We start from the raw sequence: 27,613 nt of genomic DNA, 5'->3' as shown, positions 1-27,613 counted from the left end.
GACATGTTTTTTATCTACAATATAGCTCTTTATTATGGCGTACTACTTTGTTAGCATATTATTAAAAAGACTTTGCGCAAAAAGCTATTCATTCTCCAGCGTTCGTCTTCCTATGTATTACCCTCATAAATTCTTCTTGCCACCGTGTCTTTGCCTGATCCAACTTTTTCTGTATGTCTGCATATTCTCCATGCTTTTATCTTTTTGATTGTGTCCCTTTCTACTTCTAACATTTCCCAGTCTCATTCCACCTATGTCCCTCCCTTCAGTCTGCTCTTTGTCTGAATCACCTTGGTGTCTGATAGTAGACGTATACACACCTGTTGACTCACACTTGTTTTTGGGAGGGTTTCACATTCAAACAGAAGCAAGTAGACCACTGATGAAAAAACAAACAAAACAAAAAAACAAGCAGAGCCCATGGTTTCTGGTAGTGTTAGGCAGTACTAACAAAAACTACAAGACCCATATATATATAATATGCATTGGAGCTCTTTGCAGTCAAGTAGATGAAAACATGTAAAAACATATTTATGCAATATTCATATGTAATAAAGTGTTATACTGTGTATTTACTGTAAATATTTCACATTCCAATGTTCTGCACATAGCAGAATATAAAAAGAGAGAAAAGGCGCCTCCTAGTGTAGCCAGTAGATAGGGAGCATAAGAAAGTCATGCAGTTGAATAATACTCAATACAAAGTATGGCGGCAGAGATAAAGCAGTTGAATAATACTCAATACAAAGTATGGCGGCAGAGATAATGCAGTTGAATAATACTCAATACAAAGTATGGCGGCAGAGATAAAGCAGTTGAATAATACTCAATACAAAGTATGGCGGCAGAGATAATGCCGAGGAGAGTGATCTGGAAACTCAGCAGTGTCCCAGTATACTGTGCACCAAAGCAAGGGCAGCTCCTCCTTGAATCAGGATCACATTCAGCAGTCTGGAAAAGGGAAAGAAGAAGAGGGCGACTCCTAGTGCAGAACAATTACAAATGTGGACCCCATAAGCTGCTCCCAAGAAGATGGATACTCACAATGTGTGATGCACACAATAGTGCAAGTGAAGCTTACTGGGTATATTTTAGTGGCCCAGTGCACATATGTATAAACAAAGGATATCCTCTGCTCCGGTGATGGCTGTGAACAGCAAATGATGAACAGGAGGCTCCAGAAGTTGAATGAAAAGATGCTTTATAAAATGTTAAAAACAATATAAAAAATTCAAGTATAATCAGTAAAACACGCTACGCGTTTCTCAGCGTTAACCACGCTGTTTCCTCAGGCTAGTAATCGATTAATAATCAGAAAAGGTTTATTCGTTCACAAGGTTAGACATATTCAGACATGGAACACCTGACATGTTTCGCACAGGCGTACCTGCGCTATATCTGTATATATCTATACCTATATATAATCATGTATATATGTATATATACATATATATATACAGTATATATATATATATATATATATATATATATAGGAATAGATACAGTATATATTATCCAAAATACCATCGGAGGCGTGCAATATTCTACGGCTTTTTCCGTGCGTCAGGTTTGCGAGCGAAAACAGTATAAATTTAGCTCATAATACGAGCACAACCGTTGTGCACAAAAAGCTTACTTCAAACGCAGTTAACGCTCTAGCGATAATGTTAAATAGCACTCCACGTCAAGTCCATAGTTGCTACATGGTTTAGTTAAAAATCTAAAATCATAGCCCAATTTACATTTAAGTCATAAACTTGTACAATCTTAATAATAACAATAACCATTTATGGTTGCAATTAAGAGCTAGATTACAAGTGGAGCACTAAAATATTGTGCACCCACAGGTGCACGATAATTAACCAGCCATTACAAGTGGCCGGTTATTGGTACCGCAAGCTTGCTCTGGTTAATTTTCTAAAAATGCCCCAAATGCCCTCAAAATAGAGGGCATTTTAGTTTTAAATTAAAATTTTTTAGCTTTTTTTTAATAAAAAACATCTGCACTAGGCAGATTTGGGGCTTTAAAGTTGGTGGGAGTGGGGTGTTAAAAAAAAAAAAAAACGGCACTGAAAAGTGCCTTTAGTTTGCAGTCTATGGGAACTGTGTGCTCCCCATAAATATATATGTGCATGCTTATATACATATATTTATGTGTTAATATCTGTATTAACACATAAATGCTGCAATTGATGCGCTACTTACCCCTTTCACTGCGTTTTAGTTAAGATGCCGCCTCTGACAGCATCAGAATGAGGTTCCCATTGGAGCCTATGGAAGCTCACTCTCATGAGTGCAATGCTTCCCAGCAATGCGAACACAAGCTTGCGTTCCCATTGCTGTTAACTTGTCATACCAGCGCACATTAGCGTGTGCACTGGTATTACAAAGTGGAGTGTTAATATCGCTTTCTTGAAAGCGATATTTAGCTCTCCACTTGTAATCTAGCCCTAAGTGTTTTAGCAATGTTTATTATGTTAGATGTTTTAGCAGTGTTTATTATAAATTTACACAAAACCACAAGAAATTGTTAATTGTGAATATATCATAAATCATAATTACTGGTTAGTAAAAAACCTGCATTTAAGTACATTGGTCTCTCATCATTAATTTTTTAAACAATTAACTACCACGTTTTCCTTTGTGATTGACCACATATATCCTGCTGTTGTCTTGGTGTTTGAAAACTTCCAACATTTGTATATCAAGCATCTTAAAGGAACATGAAACCCAAACATTTTCTTTCATTATTCAGACAGAGCAAACAATTGTAAACAACTTATTTAATTAACTTCTATTATCTAATTAGCTTCATTCTCTTGGTTTCCTTTGCTGAAAAGCATTACCTTGCTAAGCCCTGGAGCTCAATGCTAGCTGCTGATTGGTGTCTGCACATAAATGCCTCTTGTCATTAGTTTAATAATGTGTTCAGCTAGTCTCAGTTACTGTATTGCTGCTCCTTCGATAAAGGATACCAAATGAAGCAAAAATGATAAAAGTAAATTGGAAAGTTGTTTAAAAATTCATCGCTCTATCTGAATCATAAAATAAAAAATTTGGGGTTTCATATCCCTTTAACTGATTCAAATAGTTGTTGAGAGAGAAAACAAAAACCCACTGTAGGTGTATTTGAAGTTTTTGAACAACATTTTTAAATAGATTGGAATGTGAGACAATGGCCTTAATCCAATCTTTCTGAAATTCTAAAATGGATTGGTTATTCTCTTTTTTTTTTTATTAACAAAAATCCACATGTTACTGAGTCAAACCACACAGCAACACAACAAAGTCTCTTCCCTTGTAAAAGTGGTTAAAGTTAGTGGGAAACAATCCTCCCAATACATCCCAAAAATATTGCAAAAGGAAGAAAGAGGCGCTTACCCCCCCCTTCTCCTCGCAGAGTAGCAAGCTTGTGGTGCGTTCAGGTGCAGTACCTAACAGGGCTCACTCGGCCTCCGTGATTTATCTCACTGTAACGAGTGCCCTTCTGGATCGCTTTGGCTTTCTTCTTATTCTGTTAGCGTCTCTTACCGCAAACACCCTTATGTCGTCACCCGGGGGCGCTTCCAGACTGTACCTCTGTGGATACAGAGAGCTGAACGGATCCTCCCCCTCAGATGGAGTAAACAGCCAATCCACTGGCTCTTCCATGATGTCACCGGGGGTTGTGTGAATCCAGCTCCACTGCAATTGGTTAGTAACGGGTCGGCTCCAGCTCTCCTACAGCATGGAACAGATTTCGTGACAATAGATCACTAGCTGTGCTCACTAGTTTGGTCAAATTACGCAGTAGGTAGAAAAGAGTAAGTAGCACCAGCCGGAAATAAATTATATTAAAGTACTTTTTATTGTAAACTGTGTTAAAACACCTGGTAACCCAGGCCGAGACACAAGATAGGAGGTCAGCAAACAAACAACTGACGCGTTTCGGCTCGAAGCCCGTAATCAAAGTAGCTTTGATTACGGCTTTGAGCCGAAACATGTCAGCTGTTTGTTTGCTGACCCCTCCTATCTTGAGTCTCAGCCTGGGTTACAAGTGTTTTAACACAGTTTACAAATAAAAGTAACTTTTAATTTAATTTATTTCCGGCTGGTGCTCCTTACTATTTTCAACCTACTGAGAAACACAGCTGAGCTTGATAACTCCTATGATATCAATCTCCATTTCCCTACATCGGCACTGTAAAAGTGAAGGTAAAAATGAGTTTACTCGCTCAAGTCCATAGGATATAATTAAAAAAAATTAGAGAGACTTTTATTCATGAAATCTGTAATTTATCCTGATCTTCTTAGTTATTTACATTTTAATGCCGGAATGATAAGCGCCGTTCCTCTGCCTGCCATAGTCCTCAGTTGAATGAAAGATGACTCATCTGCAATCCACTAATCATTGTTTCCCACGGGCCGGGACGTTTGTGCAAAGGGACTGAAATTACAGATTTCATGAATTACAGATTCATTAATTTTTTTAATTATATCCTATGACTTGAGCGAGTACGCTCAAGTTTACCTTCACTTTAACAACTGATAATGGCTGTCAATCGCTGAAAAACAAATCAATATATAAAAAAATACAACTGCGCAACAAACCTCTAATCCAAAAATGGCTGATTTGCATTTTGCACTCTTTGTACATTACAACCACATGCAAATGAGCTCCACTGTCAATCACAAACATAGACAATATGACCCAAAAGCAAAATTGGTTTCCCACTATATAAAGAGATATTTTGTTGATATGTTTTTTGTATTTTTTCACTTAATTGATGTTGTATCCTATATAATAAAAGGCCAAGTGTGTTTGTCCGAAGCATGTCATGCGCAGTAGAGATGCGCACAAGGACAAACACACCTGGGCCTTCCAACTGACCTCCTGGCATCGTGTGGTGGAGTGGGCGTGGCCGGATGAGGTGGACATGGGCGTGGCCTGGCGTGACGGGGTTGTGGTGGGTGTGGCATGGGCAGGGCCGGACGGGGCCAAGTATGCAGGGAGACAGAGAGCTGCTCTAAAGAGGGGGAGATAGAGAGAGCAGAAAAGGGTGGATAGAGAGAGCAGAAGAGGGGGGGGATAGAGAGAGGGAGAGAGAGAGACAGCAAAAGAGAGAGGGGGAGAGAGACAGCAAAAGAGAGAGGGGGAGAGAGACAGCAAAAGAGAGAGGGGAGAGAGACAGCAAAAGAGAGGGGGGAGAGAGAGAGCAAAAAAGAGGCTGTGAGAGAGCACAAAAGAGAGGGGGAGAGAGAGACAGCAAAAGAGAGGGGGAGAGAGACAGTTAAAGAAAGGGGGGGAGAGAAACAGCAAACGAGAGGAGGAGAGAGAGAGCAAAAGAGAGGGGGAGGAGAGACAGCAAAAGAGAGGGGTGGAGAGAGACATGCAAAAGAGAGGGGGGGAGAGACCAGCAAAAGAGAGGGGGGGAGAGAGACAGCAAAAGAGTGGGAGGTAGAGAGACAGCAAAGAGAGGAGGAGAGAGACAGTTAAAGAGAGGGGGGAGAGAGACAGCAAAAGAGAGGGGAGAGAGACAGCAAAGAGAGGGGGGAGAGAGACAGCAAAAGAGAGGGGGGAGAGAGACAGCAAAAGAGTGGGGGGGTAGAGAGACAGCAAAAGAGAGGGAGAGAGAGAGACAGCAAAAGAGAGGGGGTAAGAGCACAAAAGAGAGGGGGAGAGAGCACAAAAGAGAGGGGGGAGATGAGGCACAAAAGAGAGGGGGAGAGTGAACAAAAGAGAGGGGTAGAGTGCACAAAAGAGAGGGGGGAGAGGCGCAAAAGAGAGGGGTAGAGAGACAGCAAAAGAGAGGAGGGAGAGAGACAGCAAAGAGAGGGGGGAGAGAGGACAGCAAAAGAGAGGGGGAGAGAGACAGCAAAAGAGAGGGGGGAGAGACAGCAAAAGAGAAGGGGAAGGGAGAGAGACAGCAAAAGAGAGGGGGAGAGAGACAAGCCAAAAGAGAGGGGACGAGAGAGACAGCAAAAGAGGGGGAGAGAGAGACAGCAAAAGAGAGGGGGAGAGAGACAGCAAAAGAGAGGGGGAGAGAGACAGCAAAGGGGGGAGAGAGAGACAGCAAAAGAGAGGGGGGAAGAGAGACAGCGAAAGTGAAGGGGGGAGAGAGACAGCAAAAGAGAGGGGGGAGAGAGCACAAAAGAGAGTGGGGAGAGAGACAGCAAAAGAGAGGTGGAGAGAGCACAAAAGAGAGGGGGGGAGAGTGCACAAAAGAGAGGGGGAGAGTGCACAAAGAGAGGGGGAGAGTGCACAAAAGAGAGGGGGGGAGAGTCCACAAAAGAGAGGGGGGGGTAGAGTGCACAAAAGAGAGGGGGAGAGTGCGCAAAAGAGGAGGGGTAGAGAGACAGCAAAAGAGAGGAGGGAGAGAGACAGCAAAAGAGAGGGGGGAGAGAGACAGCAAAAGAGAGGGGGGAGAGACAGCAAAAGAGAAGGGGGAGAGAGACAGGCAAAAGAGAGGGGGGGAGAGAGACAGCAAAAGAGAGGGGGGAGAGAGAGACAGCAAAAGAGAGGGGAGAGAGACAGCAAAGAGAGAGGGGTGAGAGAGACAGCAAAAGAGAGGGGGGAGAGAGACAGCAAAAGGGGGGAGAGAGAGACAGCAAAAGAGGGGGGGAGAGAGACAGCGAAAGTGAAGGGGAGAGAGACAGCAAAAAGAGAGGGGGGAGAGAGCACAAAAGAGAGTGGGGAGAGAGACAGCAAAAGAAGGTGGGAGAGAGCATTAAAAGAGAGGGGGGAGAGTGCACAAAAGAGAGGGGAGAGTGCACAAAAGAGAGGGGGGAGAGTCCACAAAAGAGAGGGTGGGAGAGTGCGCAAAAGAGAGGGGGAGAGAGGCGCAAAGAGAGGGGGTTAGAGAGACACGCAAAAGAGAGAGGGGGAGAGAAGACATCAAAAGAGGGGGGAGGAGAGCACAAAAGAGAGGCGGAGAGACACAGCAAAAGAGAGGGGGAGAGAGCACAAAAGAGAGGGGTAGAGTGCACAAAAGAGAGGGGGTAGATGTGCACAAAAGAGAGGGGGGGAGAGTGCACAAAAGAGAGGGGGGGGGGAGAGTGCGCAAAAGAGAGGGGGGGAGAGTGCACAAGAGGAAGGGGAGAGAGGAGCGCAAAATAGAGGGGGGGGAGAGAGTGCAAAAGAGTGGGGGGGGGGAGAGAGCACAAAAGAGAGGGGGGGGAGATGAGCGCAAAAGAGAGGGGGAGAAGAGCGCAAAAGAGTGGGGGGAGAGACGCAAAAGAGGGGGGGAGAGAGCACAGAAGAGAGGGGGGGGAGAGAGCACAAAAGGGGAGGGGGGATAAGAGAGAGAGCAAGGGGGTGGGACTGCTGTACTGCAAAAAATGGCCAGTGTACACAGGCTTTAGGACTAGTTTAGTATAATTTTGTTATATTGCGCAATTCAGTTGTCCATCAACAAAGTAGTGAAATTGTTGGCATGGGCAGCGCAATCTTGTTTTCAATTACGAGTATGCACAAATCAGTGGCTGATATTGTTAACATTTATCTCATCTGTGTTATTAGTCGATCTGTCGTTATTGATTACTTATCAAATGCTTTTGGCTGTTCAATTTGATGTCTCCATTTTGTTGTCAATATTTAATCGATAATGTGCGGTTTGGTGGATTATAATTGCCGAAGTAGATGCTGTCCATCGCATATCTGATCCAATATTTTTCCAATATAGTAATGGTGTTATTGTTTGCATTGTCATTATGTTTTCTTATATTAATGTAAAAGGCAAAGGAGAGGAAAACTATGAGTTGTAATCTCTTTCTTGCTTTTTCTGTCTCTGCAGTTAGGTGGCATTGCTGTTTTGGGCATTGGCATATGGGTGAAGGTGAATGGAGGATCCTTTATCCAGATCCTGGGTTCTGTGGCTCCGCAGCTCTGCAGGTGGTAAATGTGGGATACCTGTGCATGGCGGTTGGTGGTTCCTGATACTTATGGGATTTCCTTGGTTGCTGTGGAGCCATGAAGGAAAAACCGGGGCATGCTGATGCTGGTGAGTACTTTGTTTAAATAAAACTAACAATAAAACTAACCCCTGTTGCTAAAGAACAGTTTATTATTAACTAATAATAATGTAGATTCTGTTTCAGTTAAAAAAATGTATCACATAATTTATAAAAAAATAAAAATAAATCCATAAATGCTAATGAAGGAATCTTGCCTAACAATAAACACTGAAGTAGAATCCACATCACTGTTATCCTTCTACTCCTACTATAACTACTATTAATTTCCCTATAACTCCTCTATTTCTTCCTATACCTCTCTCTATAACTCTTCTGATCTCTCCAGTTTATTCCTCCTTATGCATCTCATGTCGTTCCTCTCGCTTGCGCTCCATATTTCTTTTCCTTATAGCGCCTCCTATTGTTGGTTCTATTCTCTACCAAGAACTCCTTTTATTCTTCCATATAACCTCTACATATGAACTCTGCGGCTCCAAATAAGTTCCGCCTTCATTGCTACCTATTGCTTGTAATGTTTCCTCATAACAACTCCTATTGTTCGTCAGGACCTCTTTCAGTACATTCTACTGTTGCTCTATATAACCTCTTACCATATAAAATTATTATTCAATCTAATGTTCCACATACATATATCATATCCATACACTTTTGCTTTGTCTTATATGACCTTTCTCATACAACTATTATAACGCATTTTGATTAATATAACTTCTCTCTATAATTGCTACAATTCTAGATTGTAATCTGTTCCTATAATCCTCCTTTAGCCTCATATCATTTCCCCTTTGGTTTGTGTAACCATTTACTATAACTCTTCCTATAGTTCTATATATCTTATCCCTACAAATGTATCGTATAACAGCGTATATTCTCTCCCTATTGCTCTAGTGTTGCCTGACATTTTATCCCCAGATATTCCTGATGTTAATAAACCATATATTGTCTTAATTTAACGTCAAAACTATTTTTTTCTCTTTTTATAGTTCTTCGTCATCATTCTCATTATTTTTATTGCTGAAATAGCAGGAGCTGTTGTAGTATTGGCATTTTCTTCTGTGGTAAGAATCATGTACTGAGTATAATATATACAAACAATAGAGAGGAAGCTTTAGGGAAAGGGAATGTACTGTTGTGATAACAGTCTTGTCTTAAAGATATTCTATTTTAACATGTAAAGACATAAATACAACTTAAGGAATAAATTGTTACATGGGGCATAAACGTTAAATCTGAAATGCACAGCAGGGCTTGCAACATACTGGTGCCTCAGAACTTGCCCCAGAGACTGAATAAGCGTTCCAGAGCCAAAAGAATACTGAAAATGGCACCAAGCTAAAGTGACTGTTAACTGTAACATATTGGCTGTAACGTAATGGCTTCAAATCACAAGCACAGTAGAACCAGGTAACGAGAGGACAGGACAACCACGTACAGAGACAGGAAGCAGATATCAGCATAATAAAATAAATGTCTGTACTAAGTGCAGAATTTTGGGAAACAAATATATAACAGGGGGAACATAGGAAAACAATAATATGTAGACAAGTGAAATAACTTATTAAATGAGGGTATGGCTACCTACAAACAGACCCATTAGGCCAGAAGCATCCCCATAAATATAAAGGAACATAAAACTAAATTTTCATGGTGTATTCTAGAGAAGGCTTTGGAAAGCTATAAGCCCCTTACATATTCCTACCTTCCCTGCAAGATTATGCTTAACAGGTGAGGTGGAGCAATGCATGTATGTTGGGACTGCTTTCAAGGTCACACATGAGAGACTGAGAGGCTATGGCAGTGGTCGGGGGGGTTCCTTTTACAGTTGTGAGTGTGCTGTACTGAGAGAAGGGAAACCTTGTCTTTTTATCTGTACAAAATAATATACACTACTTCAGCAGCAGAGCTGAAGCAAACTGAATTGAGCAAAAAGGCCGGGGCTTTAAAGTGAAAGGGATGTATCCTTAGCATAACTCATGAAGAGGCTTCAACCTTCTCTAGCAGCCTTGAGACTATATACCCACAAATACGGAATATGGTTCTAGGAGAACGTGAGAGAAAGCATTTATCATCTGTGCATACTTCTATAGCTGAGTGCACTGTAGTAAATTAGTAATCTCCTCTCTAGGGATGGGTGAATGTGTTGAAAGTACAATTTGTTTGGTCGAACAAAACCCCATAAAATTAATTAAACAAATGTTGTTTACAATTTTTTTATGTTTATTTTGTTTTCTCCAACATTGGTGTGTCCGGTCCACGGCGTCATCCTTACTTGTGGGAATATCTCTTCCCCAACAGGAAATGGCAAAGAGTCCCAGCAAAGCTGGCCATATAGTCCCTCCTAGGCTCCGCCCACCCCAGTCATTCTCTTTGCCGTTGCACAGGCAACATCTCCACGGAGATGGTTAAGAGTTTTTGGTGTTTAAATGTAGTTTTTTATTCTTCTATCAAGTGTTTGTTATTTTAAAATAGTGCTGGTATGTACTATTTACTCTGAAACAGAAAAGGATGAAGATTTCTGTTTGTGAGAGGAAAATTATTTTAGCAGACAGTAACTAAAAACGATTGCTGTTTCCACATAGGACTGTTGAGATGAAGTAACTTCAGTTGGGGGAAACAGTTAGCAGACTTTTCTGCTTAAGGTATGACTAGTCATATTTCTAACAAGACTGTGTAATGCTGGAAGGCTGTCATTTCCCCTCATGGGGACCGGTAAGCCATTTTCTTAGTCTCAAAGAGAATAAAGAGCTTAATATGGGCTATAAAACTGGTAGACATTTTTATGGGCTAAATCGATTGCTTTATTTGGACATTTTATACATGTTTATGCTGATAATTCACATTTATAAACTTGGGGAACGTTTTTTTAATGGCAGGCACTATGTTAGACACCTTTTCCAGTCAGGGAGGGCCTTCCCAGTTGTAGGCTGAGCCTCATTTTCGCGCCATTACTGCGCAGTTGTTTTTGAGAGCAAGACATGCAGATGCATGTGTGAGGATCTGAAAGTAGCTGGAAAAGTTTCTAGAAGGCGTCATTTGGTATCGTATTCCCCTCTGGGCTTGGTTAGGTCTCAGCAAAGGCTGTATCTGGGACTGTATAGGGGTTAAATTTGTAAACGGCTCCGGTTCCGTTATTTTAAGGGTTAAAGCTCTGAAAATTGGTGTGCAATACTCTTAACGCTTCAAGACACTGTGGTGAAATTTTGGTAATTTTTGAACAATTCCTTCATACTTTTTCACATATTCAGTAATAAAGTGTTTTCTGTTTAAAATTTAAAGAGACAGTAACGGTTTTGTTTTAAAACGTTTTTTGTGCTTTATTGACAAGTTTAAGACTGTTTAACATGTCTGTGCCTTCGGATAAGCTATGTTCTATATGTATGAAAGCCAATGTGTCTCCCCATTTAAAAATTGTGTGATAATTGTGCCATAGCGTCCAAACAAAGTAAGGACAGTACTGCCACAGATAATGAAATTGCCCAAGATGATTCCTCAGATGAGGGGAGTAGACATGATACTACATCATCTCCTACTGTGTCTACACCAGTTTTTGCCCACGCAGGAGGCCCCTAGTACATCTAGCGCGCCAATGCTTATTACCATGCAACAATTGACGGCTGTAATGGATAACTCCATAGCAAATATTTTATCTAAAATGCCTGCATATCAGAGAAAGCGCGATTGCTCTCTTTTAAACACTGAAGAGCAGGAGGGCGCTGATGATAATTGTTCTGTCATTCCCTCACACCAATCTGAAGTGGCCATGAGGGAGGTTTTGTCAGATGGGGAAATTTCAGATTCAGGTAGAAATTTCTCAACAGGCTGAACCTGATGTTGTGACATTTAAATTTAAATTAGAGCATCTCCGCGCACTGCTTAAGGAGGTGTTATCTACTCTGGATGATTGTGACAACTTGGTCATTCCAGAGAAATTATGCAAGATGGACAAGTTTTCTAGAGGTTCCGGTGCACCCCGACGCTTTTCCTATACCCAAGCGGGTGGCGGACATAGTGAATAAGGAGTGGGAGAAGCCCGGCATACCTTTTGTTCCCCCCCCCTATATTTAAGAAATTATTTCCTATGGTCGACCCCAGAAAGGACTTATGGCAGACAGTCCCTAAGGGTCGAGGGGGGCAGTTTCTACTCTAAACAAGCGCACTACTATTCCTATCGAGGATAGTTGTGCTTTCAAAGATCCTATGGATAAAAAATTGGAAGGTTTTGCTTAAAAAGATTTTTGTACAGCAAGGTTACCTTCTACAACCCATTTCGTGCATTGTTCCTGTCACTACAGCAGCGTGGTTCTGGTTCGAGGAACTAGAAAAGTCGCTCAGTAGAGAGACTCCATATGAGGAGGTTATGGACAGAGTTCACGCACTTAAGTTGGCTAACTCTTTTATTTTAGATGCCGCTTTGCAATTGGCTAGATTAGCGGCGAAAAATTCAGGGTTTGCAATTGTGGCGCGCAGAGCGCTTTGGCTAAAGTCTTGGTCAGCGGATGTATCATCCAAGACAAAATTGCTTAACATCCCTTTCAAAGGTAAAACTCTATTTGGACCAGAATTGAAAGAGATTATCTCAGACATCACTGGGGGAAAGGGCCACGCCCTTCCTCAAGATAGGCCTTTCAAGGCCAAGAATAAGTCTAATTTTCGTTCCTTTCGCAATTTCAGGAACGGACCGGCCTCTAATTCTGCATCCTCTAAGCAAGAGGGTAATGCCTCACAGCCCAAACCAGCCTGGAAGCCTATGCAAGGCTGGAACAAGGGTAAGCAGGCCAAGAAGCCTGCTGCTGCTAACAAAACAGCATGAAGGAGTAGCCCCCGATCCGGGACTGGATCTAGTAGGGGGCAGACTCTCTCTCTTTGCTCAGGCTTGGGGCAAGAGATGTTCAGGATCCCTGGGCACTAGAAATAGTTTCTCAGTGTTATCTTCTGGAATTCAGGGAACTACCCCCAAGGGGGAAGGTTCCACATGTCTCACTTATCCTTAAACCAAATAAAGAGACAGGCGTTCTTACATTGTGTAGAAGACCTGTTAAAGATGGGAGTGATACACCCAGTTCCAATAAAGGAACAAGGAATGGGATTTTATTCAAATCTGTTCGTAGTTCCCAAAAAAGAGGGAACTTTCAGACCAATTTTGGATTTGAAGATCCTAAACAAATTTCTCAGGGTACCATCGTTCAAGATGGAAACCATTCGAACGATTCTACCCACTATCCAGGAAGGTCAATTTATGACTACCGTGGATCTAAAGGATGCGTACCTACATATTCCTATCCACAAAGAACATCATCAGTTCCTAAGGTTCGCCTTTCTGGACAAACATTACCAGTTTGTTGCCCTCCCATTCGGGTTAGCCACTGCTCCAAGGATTTTCACAAAGGTACTAGGGTCCTTTCTAGCGGTTCTAAGACCGAGGAGCATTGCAGTAGTACCATACTTGGATGACATTCTAATACAAGCGTCGTCCCTGTCAACAGCAAAGGCTCATACAGACATCGTTCTGGCCTTTCTCAGATCACACGGATGGAAGGTGAACATAGAAAAAAGTTCTCTGTCTCCGTCAACAAGAGTTCCCTTCTTGGGAACAATAATAGATTCCTTAGAAATGAGGATTTTTCTGACAGAGGTCAGAAAGTCAAAACTTCTAAGCACTTGTCAAGTTCTTCATTCTGTTCCACGTCCTTCCATAGTGCAGTGCATGGAAGTAGTAGGGTTGATGGTTGCAGCAATGGACATAGTTCCTTTTGCACGAATTCATCTAAGACCATTACAACTGTACATGCTCAAACAGTGGAATGGGGACTATACAGACTTGTCTCCAATGATTCAAGTAGATCAGAAGACCAGAGATTCACTCCGTTGGTGGCTGACCCTGGACCATCTATCCCAGGGAATGAGCTTCCGCAGACCAGAGTGGGTCATTGTCACGACCGACGCCAGTCTAGTGGGCTGGGGCGCGGTCTGGGAATCCCTGAAAGCTCAGGGACTATGGTCTCGGGAAGAGTCTCTTCTCCCGATAAACATTCTGGAACTAAGAGCGATCTTCAATGCTCTCAGGGCTTGGCCTCAGCTAGCAAAGGCCAGATTCATAAGATTCCAATCAGACAACATGACGACCGTTGCATATATCAATCATCAGGGGGGAACAAGGAGTTCCCTGGCGATGAAAGAAGTGACCAAAATAATTCAATGGGCGGAGGATCACTCCTGCCACCTATCTGCGATCCACATCCCAGGTGTGGAAATCTGGGAAGCGGATTATCTGAGTCGTCAGACATTCCATCCGGGGGAGTGGGAACTCCACCCGGAGATCTTTGCCCAACTAACTCAATTATGGGGCATTCCAGACATGGATCTGATGGCGTCTCGTCAGAACTTCAAGGTTCCTTGCTACGGGTCCAGATCCAGGGATCCCAAGGCGACTCTAGTAGATGCACTAGTAGCACCTTGGACCTTCAACCTAGCTTATGTATTTCCACTGTTTCCTCTCATTCCCAGGCTGGTAGCCAGGATCAAACAGGGAGAGGGCCTCGGTGATCTTGATAGCTCCTGCGTGGCCACGCAGGACTTGGTATGCAGACCTGGTGAATATGTCATCGGTTCCACCATGGAAGCTACCTTTGAGACAGGACCTTCTTGTTCAGGGTCCATTCGAACATCCAAATCTGGTCTCCCTCCAGCTGACGGCTTGGAGATTGAACGCTTGATTCTATCAAAGCGTGGGGTTTTCAGATTCTGTGATAGATACTCTGGTTCAGGCCAGAAAACCGGTAACTAGAAAGATTTACCATAAAATATGGAAAAGATATATCTGTTGGTGTGAATCCAAAGGATTCCCATGGAATAAGATAAAAATTCCTAAGATTCTCTCCTTTCTACAAGAAGGTTTGGAGAAAGGATTATCTGCAAGTTCTCTAAAGGGACAGAGCTCTGCTTTATCTGTCTTACTACACAAAAGACTGGCAGCTGTGCCAGATGTTCAAGCATTTGTTCAGGCTCTGGTTAGGATCAAGCCTGTTTACAGACCTTTGACTCCTCCCTGGAGTCTAAATCTAGTTCTTTCAGTTCTTCAAGGGGTTCCGTTTGAACCTTTACATTCCATAGATATTAAGTTACTATCTTGGAAAGTTTTGTTTTTGGTTGCTATTTCTTCTGCTAGAAGAGTTTCAGAGTTATCTGCTCTGCAGTGTTCTCCGCCCTATCTGGTGTTCCATGCAGATAAGGTGGTTTTGCGTACTAAGCCTGGTTTTCTTCCAAAGGTTGTTTCTAACAAGAATATTAACCAGGAGATAGTTGTACCTTCTTTATGTCCGAATCCACAATTGTTACACAATTTGGACGTAGTCCGTGCTCTAAAATTCTATTTAGAGGCTACAAAAGATTTCAGACAAACATCTTCTTTGTTTGTTGTCTATTCTGGTAAAAGGAGAGGTCAAAAAGCGACTTCTACCTCTCTTTCCTTTTGGCTTAAAAGCATCATCCGATTGGCTTATGAGACTGCCGGACGGCAGCCTCCTGAAAGAATCACAGCTCACTCCACTAGGGCTGTGGCTTCCACATGGGCCTTCAGGGAACGAGGCTTCTGTTGACCAGATATGTAAGGCAGCGACTTGGTCTTCACTGCACACTTTTGCCAAATTTTACAAATTTGATACTTTTGCTTCTTCGGAGGCTATTTTTGGGAGAAAGGTTTTGCAAGCCGTGGTGCCTTCCGTTTAGGTAACCTGATTTGCTCCCTCCCTTCATCCGTGTCCTAAAGCTTTGGTATTGGTTCCCACAAGTAAGGATGACGCCGTGGACCGGACACACCAATGTTGGAGAAAACAGAATTTATGCTTACCTGATAAATTACTTTCTCCAACGGTGTGTCCGGTCCACGGCCCGCCCTGGTTTTTTAATCAGGTCTGATTAATTATTTTCTCTAACTACAGTCACCACGGTACCATATGGTTTCTCCTATATTTTTCCTCCTGTCCGTCGGTCGAATGACTGGGGTGGGCGGAGCTTAGGAGGGACTATATGGCCAGCTTTGCTGGGACTCTTTGCCATTTCCTGTTGGGGAAGAGATATTCCCACAAGTAAGGATGACGCCGTGGACCGGACACACCGTTGGAGAAAGTAATTTATCAGGTAAGCATAAATTCTGTTTTCGAATGTTCATAATTTTATCAAATAGCCACATTCAAAATTTTGAATGTAACATTCGATTTAAAAAATACTATTCAGAAGTTCAATCGTTCATGTGGGAGAGAATTTAGTAAATTGATACATAATAGATACAAATATATTGATTCCAATTTTTCTAATTCGAATATTTCATAATTCAAATATTAAATTTAAAGATAGCATTAGAAATACTATTGCGTCAAACTAATATTAGAATGTTGTACAAACATTCGAAATTTGAAATGAATGAGCAAATGTGTTAAAATTAGTTTCATTTTGCGAATGTTGCGAAACATTCGCCTATCCCTATACCTCTCATGAATTCTCTAAGTAACAGTGACATGTCAGATTGTTTGACTACCAGTTGGAGCATTCCTAGGAGGAAAGTATACATGCATGAGATCCACATGCACAGTGACGGTTAATACAAAAGAAGTGGTAACTTTAAAATAAGTATTTGTTGAAACCATGTATATTGTAAATAGAATTTTAATCAGAATTATAACACACTACTGTGCATTTCAAATGCCCCTTTAATCATTCCCTGGCAAGGTTTTCTATACATACAGGGACACATATAATATAGAAGAGGAATCGTTGGTGGAAGAGAATCCACTACAGCAGAGATTACACTCTAAATTAGACATATACTGTAAAGAACAAGGAGGAACATGTAGGAGAAAGAAATGTTGCACTGTGAAGCTAACACTGAGTGACATTGTATATTTCATTAATCTAACATGTTTCTTTTTCAGTCTAACATCTTCATTGATTATATTGGTAATATTTCTGTGAAATACCTACATAATGAATTTGGTACAAACAACGAACTTGACACATTGTGGAATACAACCATGAAAGAGGTAAGTATGATTATTACCTGCTATCCAATTATCTCCTTACGTTAAAAAGTGACATGCTGCACTAAATAGAATTGTTGATTATTGTCTGCATATAATAAGGACACTTTTGTGCAAGATTGCCCACCATCTTCAAATTTAGGGATCACTGTGGGCTTTTTTTTAATGAAATTTGTCTGGGGGTGGGGGGTAAAAAAAAATGTGCCCAGACAAAAATATATATAAATCAATGGTTGAAATGCTACTAGTCCCAGGAAAAAGCTTACTAGTTTACTAGTACACTATAAAGCTATTTGATAAACTTTAATATGGATTTATACATTTCTTTGTTTATGGGGAGGGGGTATATTAAAATTAATGTCTTTATCCAGACTTCTTATAAATGAAATTTGATTTGTTGCATTATACAGTTAAATTAAACAGCAGCAAAAAAACAACAACGTAAGTTAACATATAAAGCTTAAAACTGCTAAGAGTACATTACCTAAGATATACAAAATGTACATTTCTCTATTTGTGCTATTAGCAAAAAAATTATTCCAGAATACTAAAACCCACAGCACCATTAGCTTTTTCAGCAATTTATTTAGCTTCTTATTACATAGTACAGATGTATATCATCCTTAGCATAACCTCTCGAAATGTAGCAGACATACATCTGTACTATGTAATAAGAAGCTAAATAAATTGCTGAAAAGCTAATGGTGCTGTGGGTTTTTGTATTCTGGAGTCTGTGAAGGGTTAACAGTCCCCCTTTTCCCCACGAACAACAGATACCATATACCAGTAGTGCTGTACACTCCTTTGTGTAAAAACAAATGAATCCAGTATGTCAGTAGTTGGACTCAGAAAGTGTGAATTCAGAACAGATTGCCATTATTGAGATACTTTATTCTTTGCTGCTGTTAAAAAGTTGATGGGAGTGGAAATATATATGTATAACATGGAAGTCATAGTGCAGAGTTTAAGATCACTGGCACAGTTTACCCCTTCCCCCCCCACAGCAACTTGTGCATCTGACCATACAAATAAATATATAAACCTGTGTAAAGGGTCAGATAATACTCCCAGCTGCCTTCCCCGGGGTCTGAAAGACACACACAAAGCAAGGAGAAGGGGTCGTGACCTCATGCAAAGCTTTCTGTCTTCCAGGTAGCGCACTCCCCATGGCTGTACAATGAGAGTTAGAGTCCAGAACTGCAGAATCACAATACTGGAAGTGAAATAGTGAACTATAAATTCCAGAATGCTCTATAACTCCCAGAATACAGTGCTTCTTCCTCTAAAACATAGCTATATTCAGGGGGATTAAAAGGGGAAAAAATGGACATTTCATTGTCTTTTTTTCTGCAGTTTGTACTACAGGTGGGGAGGAAAATCCAGGGGGGCAAGTGGATGCCTATTTGTATATATATATATATATATAAAACCACTTTTAATAAAGCTACATCATAAATTATCACTAAAATAGTTTTAACTCTGACAACTTGATAACCTATATATTGATCTTTAGAAAACTACCAATAATCTTTAAGTGGATAATGAATTATAAAGCTGCTGTCTAATACTAAGCATCTTGCATTGTTATCCAGTAAATATGATGTCCATCTTGTTTCTCTGCAGCTCAAGTGCTGTGGGTTTCATGGATATACAGATTTTGACAACTCTACATATTATCAAAAATATCACCAGTATCCACAGGTGTGCTGCTCCAATGTAAGCCCATGTTATAAAGCGAACATCACTGCTGAAATGAAGGTAAGAGGCAAATATTTAAATCAGCGCCTACAATTACAAGGCTGTATGGCAAATTTTCTAGCTAAAAACCTACAGACCCTTATATTTTGCTCCCCCTAGTGGCCTACATTACAAGTGGAGTGCAATGATTCTCTAGCATCACTATCCATAGAGCTTCCTTTTTTTGTCTTTTATTATAATTTCAATTAAAATATTAGCATTTCAGTGAAAGCCTAGAGAATGTGAACATCTGAGTGTCAGATAGCGTGGGTACTCTAAATCCCACACATAATAGACTTCTATGGGGGCGTAGTAAAAAAAAACGAATTTAGTCTATTGGTCAAGCGCTAAGCCGAAGGAACGCTAACCTACAGGTGCACTAAGCTGAAGGTCAAATAGTGGAGTTCTTCATTAACATTTAAACTATGCTTTTCTTTTTGAAATATATAGTTTATTTACTGCAATAAATGTTTTAAGAGTGATAACTCACCGCTTGTAATATGACTGCACACCATGCGATATCGAAAGTATGAAAATGTCCGCTGCACATCGATAAATGCCAAAAGCATACGCTGTCGGCATTTATCATTGCACCAGCAGTTCTTGTGAACTGCTGGTGCAATGCCACCCTCCTGCAGATTTACGACCAAACGGCAGCTAGCAGGGGGTGTCAAGCATTTTTCTGTCCGCGGCCTCAGAGCTTGCCAGAAACAAATCAGCCCGTAATATCAAATTTTGTGCTATTCTTAGAGCAGGATATTGATTGCGCTCCACTTTTAATCTAGGCCCAGTATATGTATTATCTTTTTATGTATGATTACTGATTATAACCCTGCTTATGTATGTGAAATTACTGACAACATTACTGCAAACTCTAAGTGAAATGACTAGTTTTACACTTGTCCTCTGTTTTATAGTAAATATATGTCTACTCTATAATAGGCTATTTATATGCAATTCTGCTTCTGTAATTGACAGTTTTAATACGGACTCACATTTTTACTTTCATCCACACAAAAGAACACTAGTTATACACAAGGGAATATCTTTGTATGAAAAATTAAGAAAAAGCTGTTTAAACTTAAAGGGATATGCCACCCACATTTTTTCTTTAATGATTTAGAAAGAGAATGCAATTTTAAACATCTTTCTAATTTACTTATATTATCTAATTTGTTTTATTATCTTGATATTCTTTGATGAAAAGCATATCTAGATATGCTCACTAGCTGCTGATTGGTTGCTGCACATAGAAGCATCATGTGATTGGCTCGCCATGTGCATTGCTTTTTCTTCAAATAAGGATATTTAAAAAATGAAGCAAAATAAATTATGGAAGTAAATTGTAATGTTGTTTAAATTTCTATTCTCTATCTGAATCATGAATGAAAGATTTTGGGTTTAGTGGCCCTTTAAATTGAACTTATACAGCAGCATCAGTTGTGTACTTTGTATTAATGCTCACTGACTGATAAGCCCTTCCTACTATTTTTTATTGGCTGGTAGGTACCATATCAATTGGTCCTATCTGCCAATGAAATTTAGAAAGAAGTACCTATCAGCCAATGAGAAGCAATATTAGAAAGTACCACTTAACCAATAGAAATTAGTACACAACTAATACGGTCACATTATTTGTTATTTAAGTTGCTTTTAAGTCACATTTTTCCAGATTAAAAAAACAACAACAGTTTAAAAGTTGCTATTTGACATGGATGGATGTAAATAAAAAAGAAACATGATGCTGAAATAAGATAGGGTACAAAATGTAGAATCACAAAAGTAATGGAGAGAATATGCAATTAGATGAGAAAAGTTGAAGACACTGACGCTCATCCCGCAATCCTCCTGCTTTTGTAGCTCATTCATTACCAGTGTTATCACAGTTCTCTGTAGATCCTTGAAGCTGGAAAAGAGTCATGTTGGTTAATAGGAAGTATTCAAATAAAGTTTCAGTAATAAGCAAATGCTGTCCAGATTTTGCTTTCTAGAAGTCAGACTTTGAGCTGCTAAAATCTACATTTGTGCCCAGCCGCCAAGGTGAAATGTTCAATATTCTCTTTCCAGTCTTATGAATTTCTAAAAGTTCTCTCTTCTACATTTAGCCATAGAATTACCTTGTTCTGTATTTGTTGTTCAGCCACTTCTCTACATTTATCAAGCGTTTTATCCCTGGATCAATTTCTTTATCTACCAGACTCTGTATCTAGGGTTTGGCAGGTAGGTAGCAGCAGACCCTACATGCCTGCATCCAAATAAGACATAAAAGTACTATAATATCTATCACTTGGAACAACTTTAATGATGGTGTCAGGTTCCGTAACCATGTGTCCAACCATAAATGTGCAAATCTCTGTATTGTAAGTGAAGCTTTAGTTGAATCAGATCCATCAGCTTTTTCTTATTCTACCCAGGGCTGCTATGGAGCATTTCAACATTTCCTTAACCAAAATGGCAAAATAGTAGGGGGTGTCGCACTTGGAATCTGCGGCCTTGAGGTAAGCTGATTTATATAGCATTAATTAGTAGATTAATTTATCAATGATCCTTAGCAGTTTTTATCTTGAAACAACCCTGCTTTATGTTTGAAATTCTACATCACATAATAATAAAACTCCATACGTAAAGGACAATGGTCAATCTTTATTTATTTAATATTGAATTTATTTCTGTGGTTACATTTATTGTTATGGATATTATTCACATGTCGATAGATTTTTCAAGTCTATGGGGCCGATTTTATTATCGGTCTGTCTGACATGATCCGCTCAGCAGATCATGTCCGACAGACATAAACGCTGTAGGCATTTATCATTGCACAAGCAGTTTTGGTGTCAATCAGCCTGATCGTATAGGATTGTGCGGATTGATGTCCGCAGCCTCAGAGCAGGCGGACCAGTTATGGAGCAGTGGTCCTAAGAAACAGGGGCATCAAGCTCAATTTGGAGCTTGATAATTTGGCCCCTATATCTTTATCAGCCTATATATATATATATATACTGTATATGTTTTTCTTCTACTAATCTATGTCGACCTAGCCCCCCAACACACACAGAAGACCTCAAACCTCCAAAAACTATTTGCTTTCACACACCTTTTTTTACATTCTGTCATTTCTAATGTCACTTACACACTTGACCTAACAATCCTCGCCACACTATATGGACAAGCTAATCAGATCATATTATCCACTCACCTTTTCAGAAACATATTTGCTAAAATCATCTCAGTGGCCTCAAACCAAAGTCTCAACCTTGTCACTGGGCTTAATGTTTTACCCATATTTCCAGGACTTATATACTCATTTCACTAACATAAAATTGACACTCCATGATCTCCAACATTGACCCTTTAGGATAATACTCATTTCAGAACTATTCAAACCTTACTACTCACTACATCTGCTATTCATACTGATTTTACTGTAATATAGGCAGCTATTTACTCCCCCAGTGCTGAACAAGACATACATCTAGGGATGAAAAAAATTCTAATCGCCTCAGACAAAGGACCTGATGATCTTTTGGCATGGATAGAAACTATGCTAAATCTTTGCCTCACTACCTGCTTCCACTAACATCAAAACTCCTGGAAAAACTAGTTTACAACCGCCTAACCCACTTCCTGTCTTCCAACAAATTGCTTGACCTCCTGTCCCCAGCACTCAACTGAAACTGCCCTCACCAAATTTACTAACAATCTTTCTGCTAAAAGTAATGAACCTACTTTGTGCTTAACTTACTTAAACTCTCAGCTGCCTTCAACACAAATGAGCACCCCCTCCTCCTACAGACTCCCAGCTCTCTTGTTCTCTGTGACACTGCTCTCTCTTGGATCCATTCTTATCTTTCTAACAGGTCCTTTTCTGTGTCATTTGCTAGTGACTCCTCCTCTTCAATTCCTCTGTCAGTTGGAGTACCCCAGGGCTCAGTGCTGGGTTCTGTACTCTTCTCCATTTATACTTCTTTACTGAGTAAGCTTATCAACAGCTATGGCTTCAAATATCACTTCTATGCTGATGACACTCGGATCTACCTCTCCACCCATGCTGTCTCTCCCTCTGTCCTTTCTCACGTCAGTGACTGCTTATCTGGAATTTAATCCTGGATGACATTTCACCATCTAAAGATTAAAATGTTGAAGACTAAGCTCCTTCTAAGCCCCCTCTAGCTCTACTCCAGTTTCTAACATTTCTATACTCCCCCTCACCCCAAGTCTGCTGCTCCAAAGTTAAACTTGACTCCAATCTGTCCTTCATCCCCACATCCAACTGCTCTCTTCATCCTGCCACAACCATCTATGTAATTTTATAAATGTGTCTGTTTCTGAGCATTGGCACCACTAAGCAACTAATCCACTCCCTTGTAATATCCCGACTTGACTTTTGTAATAACCAATTAACTGGCCTTCCTCTCTCCACCTCTCCCCTTTTCAATCCATCCTAAATACCTCTGCCAGGCTGATCCACCTTTCCTGCTGATCTGTATCTGCTGCACCTCTCTGCAAGTCCCTTCAATGGCTTCCCATTCACAGCAGAATAAAATTCAAAATTCTCACTATGACTGTCAAAGCCTTTACCAACGCTGCTCCCTGCTGTCAGCACTTATCAACAAATATACTCCAGCCCGCCCGTTAAGATCCAACAATGACTTGCTCCTTACATCTACCATCACCTCTTCCCATGCTAGATTGCAGGACCAACCCACTGGAACGCATGTGCACCCACCCACTGGAAATCACTTCCTCGTGCTGTCAGACTTTCCCCTATTCTGCCTTCTTCTAAACGCTCCCTAAAGACAAATTATCAGCCAAACACCCAACAAATTAACAAATTAATTCCACCTAACTAATAATTGCCCTCATCTAACTCTTTCTCTCACCCTTGCAGTCCTCACCCTCCTTTTTCTCACCCTCATCCCATTGTAGATTCCCTCAGGAATATTTGTTTTGTCAAATTTAGTCTTGTCTCTATTGTATCATTGTTTTTCTTATATCAATTGTACCCATGGACAGCGTTGCAGAATATGTTGGTGCTTTATCAATAAAATAGAATCATTAAAAAAAATAAAAAACAGTATTATCAGAAAAATATGAAATCTATACAAAACCTGTAATTACAAAGATAGGCTAGATAGACTGCTCCCTAAATTTCTTCCTACTTTTATAATTAAATTGTTATAACATAAATATTATTTTATTTGCTACAATTATACACAGATACATTTCCAAAGCTTTTTATACACAGATCCCCTTCTGTAACTCAAAAACTATTTATCTGGTCATTTTCCACAGAAAAATCCCCAGATCATCTCCAGAGAATCACATCTATATAATTATATAGTTATCTGACAAAATACGTTGTTTACAGTTTGCTATGTCATGAGGTGAAATAGTGGTCAGCTTTATTTACAGTTAGGGAGTGGTATTATCACTGTAAGCAAAACTAACAGATTAGAACCAAGTGGTGCCCAACTAATATGTAAACAGAGCTGCTCCTTGGTTCAATCCAACGGAGAGTGCTCCGGTCTTGTATCGTAAGACAGTTTCACATCTTTGTCATAAATTCCTGTGTGTAACTTAGCGTCATTAGATATTAAAGGGACATGAAACCCCAAATGTTTCTTTCATGTACAATTTTAAACAACTTTCTAATTTACTTCTATTATATAATTTGCTTAGTTCTCTTGGTATCATTTGTTGAACAGGATACCTAGGTAGAGTCAGGAGCTGTGAACTTGCTACTTATTGGTGGCTGCACATATATGCCTCTTGTCATTGGCTTACCAATGTGTTCCGTTAGCTCCCAGTAGTGTATTGCTGTTCCTTCAATAAAGGGTACCAAGAAAATAAAGCAAAATTGATAAAGGAAGGGAATTGGAAAATTGTTTAAAAATGTATATTCTATCTGAATCATGAAAGAAAAACATTGGGGTTTCATTTCCCTTTAATTTCATATACCTTGATTTACATATAATCATACATATATAACTGCATATGGAAGTGCTCTGCTTCCTTAACTAGAAAATCTTTCTACAATTTAGTATATTTTTATAAAGCTTTGAAAAAATCTAGCAAGACCTATAAGCCTATGAAATAGAAGCAGTTTTACAATATACTTCCATTAGCAAAAATGTTTCTAATAAAAGTAATGACTGTTTTTCTGCAGCATACTCACATATCCTGTAAGTGCCCTGTGCACCAGTATTCAAACCCCACACCTTCACAGAGAGTCAGCAGTGGCTTGTATGACACAAATGACGTCTTCAGAAGCAATACACACTACTGCCTGCTCTCTGAGCATGCATGGTGTTTGAATAGTAGCCCCCAAGGGATATGTGCGTATGCCACAGAAAAACAGTGAGTAACAGAAGTATATTGCAGAAATGCTTCTAATTCAAATTGAAATGCACCCATGCACATTTAAATTGTGACCTTTCTAAAAAAGAACGTATTTGGTCAAAATTGCTTCATTCTTTTTGTATCCTTTGTTGAAGGAGCTAGCTGAGCCAATGACAAGATGCATATAGTATGTGCATCCACTAATCAGCAGCTAGCTCAACAAAGGATACCAAGAGAATGAAGCAAATAAGTTAATAGGAATTGATTTTGAAAGTTGTTCAAAATTGTATGCTCTACCTGAATTATCAACTAAATATATTGGGTGTCAGGTCCCTTTTAACATATTTTGAAATGTACAATGTATCTACATGTTTCTTTAACATGATTTCCTTTTTAAATCCCTTTTAGCTTGCAGCTATGATTGTTGCCCTTGTACTGTTTACCCACATCAACAAATAAAAAGGAAAGCTATTGATCCCCTCACTCCACACCTACTGAGCAAGCAGCATTCGTTGGTAGTGATGAGTATAATCACAAGCAATACTGGATAACCCTGTAATTGGAGATACTGATCTCAATGCTATATTTTTTTCATCCAACCTCCTATGAATTCTCAGCCGAGACTGAGGGGCAAAGCAATTGTGGCGAGGATTAACGACAAGTTACAACATACCACGTTTATACTCGCCACCATTATACGGCATTGCTTGTTCATTACGGGGGGGGGGGGGGGACTCTACACATTACGTTCTAAAGTTAAAATAAAAAATAAAAAAGTTTGGGTTATAATGTAAACTCTGTAAGCTGTTTTATTCTTGTAAATTTAAATTATACACATTTTCTTACTTTTCTCAAATTCACCGTCAGATTAAATATATAATACGTTGGACCCTTTGGCAAGGAATTGTTTATTTCTCGAAATAACTTCTCATTGTATAATTCTTATTGCAGAAAATATATAAATACAAATATAAAGTTTGTGAATAACATGTTATAGTAGAAGAGACATAACTCTGTCAAACTGATCTTTGTGTATGTGAATATTTTTCTTATGTTAATAAAGTAAATAATTCATATATGTGTAGTGTGTTTAATTCTATCTCGGAGCATAGATGTTTGATGGTCTATCCCTGATGATTAATTTAGGGGTTGTGGCTTAATCACTTCATAGTAAAATAATATACTAGTATGCCCTGCAGGGAAAACTGCCGTAATTGTAATCCAAATTTGAGTCTATTCCAATCCATTAGACCACACATTTTTTTCCACATAGTTTTGTTATGTTTGTCTCCCACTTTATACCATAAAAACAGTAAAATACTTTGCATTAAAACCATTCACCAAAAAATGTTGAGTAATGTGTCCCTCTAACTCTAACCTAACCCTATGCACTATTTAGATTTGGCACCATATTCAAAAATTATATGATTGTGCATTGGGTATATGCTGTGTTTTTGACAAAAAATAATATTTGTTTATTTTTGTTATAGGTTTAACCTTTTGTTTTAGCACAATGTTTCTTTAGTTTATGATCATTATTTAATGTTATATTCCGATATTCTGGATTCTGAAGACTTTCCTTATCTGTATCCATCATGAAGAATTGATATTCCAACTCTTAATGATTTGTATACATGGATGGCATGACTGATCACATTGCATATAGCATCAAAATATATATCATTAGTATCACTAATCACATGACATTGTATCACCTGTGACGTCCCAAATTACCTTTTCAATCAACTGTTGCATCTTGTTGATCAAATTGAAAATATGCTACAAGACAAATGAATAAGTGTGAGTATCAGATCATATATAGGCTGACCATATTGCCTCTTTAAAAAGGGACACATGAAAAATACATCAGGGTTCATATACAAAACATTTCTTTAAACAGCCCTGACATATGTATTTTCATATGTGTCCCTTTTTAAAGCGGCAATATGGTCACCCTAATCATATACAAATGAACAAATATGGGCATACTGATCCCCTTTTTATAAGAAAATGACAAAGGTAAGTTCAAAGAGAAGTTCATTGTCATTTGAAATTATAAAGTCTGAACCAATTATAGAGTTCGATGAGATGAGAAATTTGAAGACTGAGGTTCAGTAGTTAAGGAATATATCTAATAATGTACTTTTCTGTAAGGGCACAACTACAAAATGATTTAACCCCCCTCCAAGAATACTGCCCCAAAGGGTGGAGAAACTAAACAGGCTGGAGAAATAATTTCACCGGACGTTAAAAGAGGTGAGTTTTCCCTGCATTTTTAACATAGGTATTTCAGGGTACATTTATGATGTTACCTAATATTTTGCTGGTCAGAATACATTTTAGATTCAGTTTAAAGAGATTTTGAGAGTTATTTTACATTATGTTATGAGTGTGTTTACATGCTAAGCATAATAAATTCAGTGCAAACTATAAATCAAAGGGACATCAAACACATTTTTTTTTTCATGATTCAGCCAGAGCATAAAATTGTAAACATATTTCCAATTTACTTCAGTGATCAAAATTGCTTCATTCTCTTGTCATCCTTTGCT

General features: G+C 39.6%; 1 protein-coding gene across 1 annotated transcript; it reads left to right on the top strand.

The window, feature by feature from the left end:
- The first annotated feature begins 706 nt into the window (after positions 1-706).
- TSPAN16 (tetraspanin 16) lies at positions 707-25,704 on the top strand. The gene is given in 9 exon segments (XM_053719398.1): positions 707-748; positions 7,773-7,863; positions 7,866-7,957; positions 7,959-7,979; positions 8,937-9,011; positions 16,881-16,988; positions 18,609-18,743; positions 21,137-21,220; positions 25,470-25,704. Coding segments are annotated over 9 exon segments (699 nt in total). The 3' UTR covers positions 25,521-25,704.
- The last annotated feature ends 1,909 nt before the right edge of the window (positions 25,705-27,613 follow it).

The sequence above is a fragment of the Bombina bombina genome, chromosome 6 (genome assembly GCF_027579735.1).
Source record: "Bombina bombina isolate aBomBom1 chromosome 6, aBomBom1.pri, whole genome shotgun sequence".
NCBI lineage: Eukaryota > Metazoa > Chordata > Amphibia > Anura > Bombinatoridae > Bombina > Bombina bombina.
The sequence above is the reverse complement of the archived record's forward strand: the minus strand, read 5'-3'. Positions and strand labels throughout refer to the sequence as shown.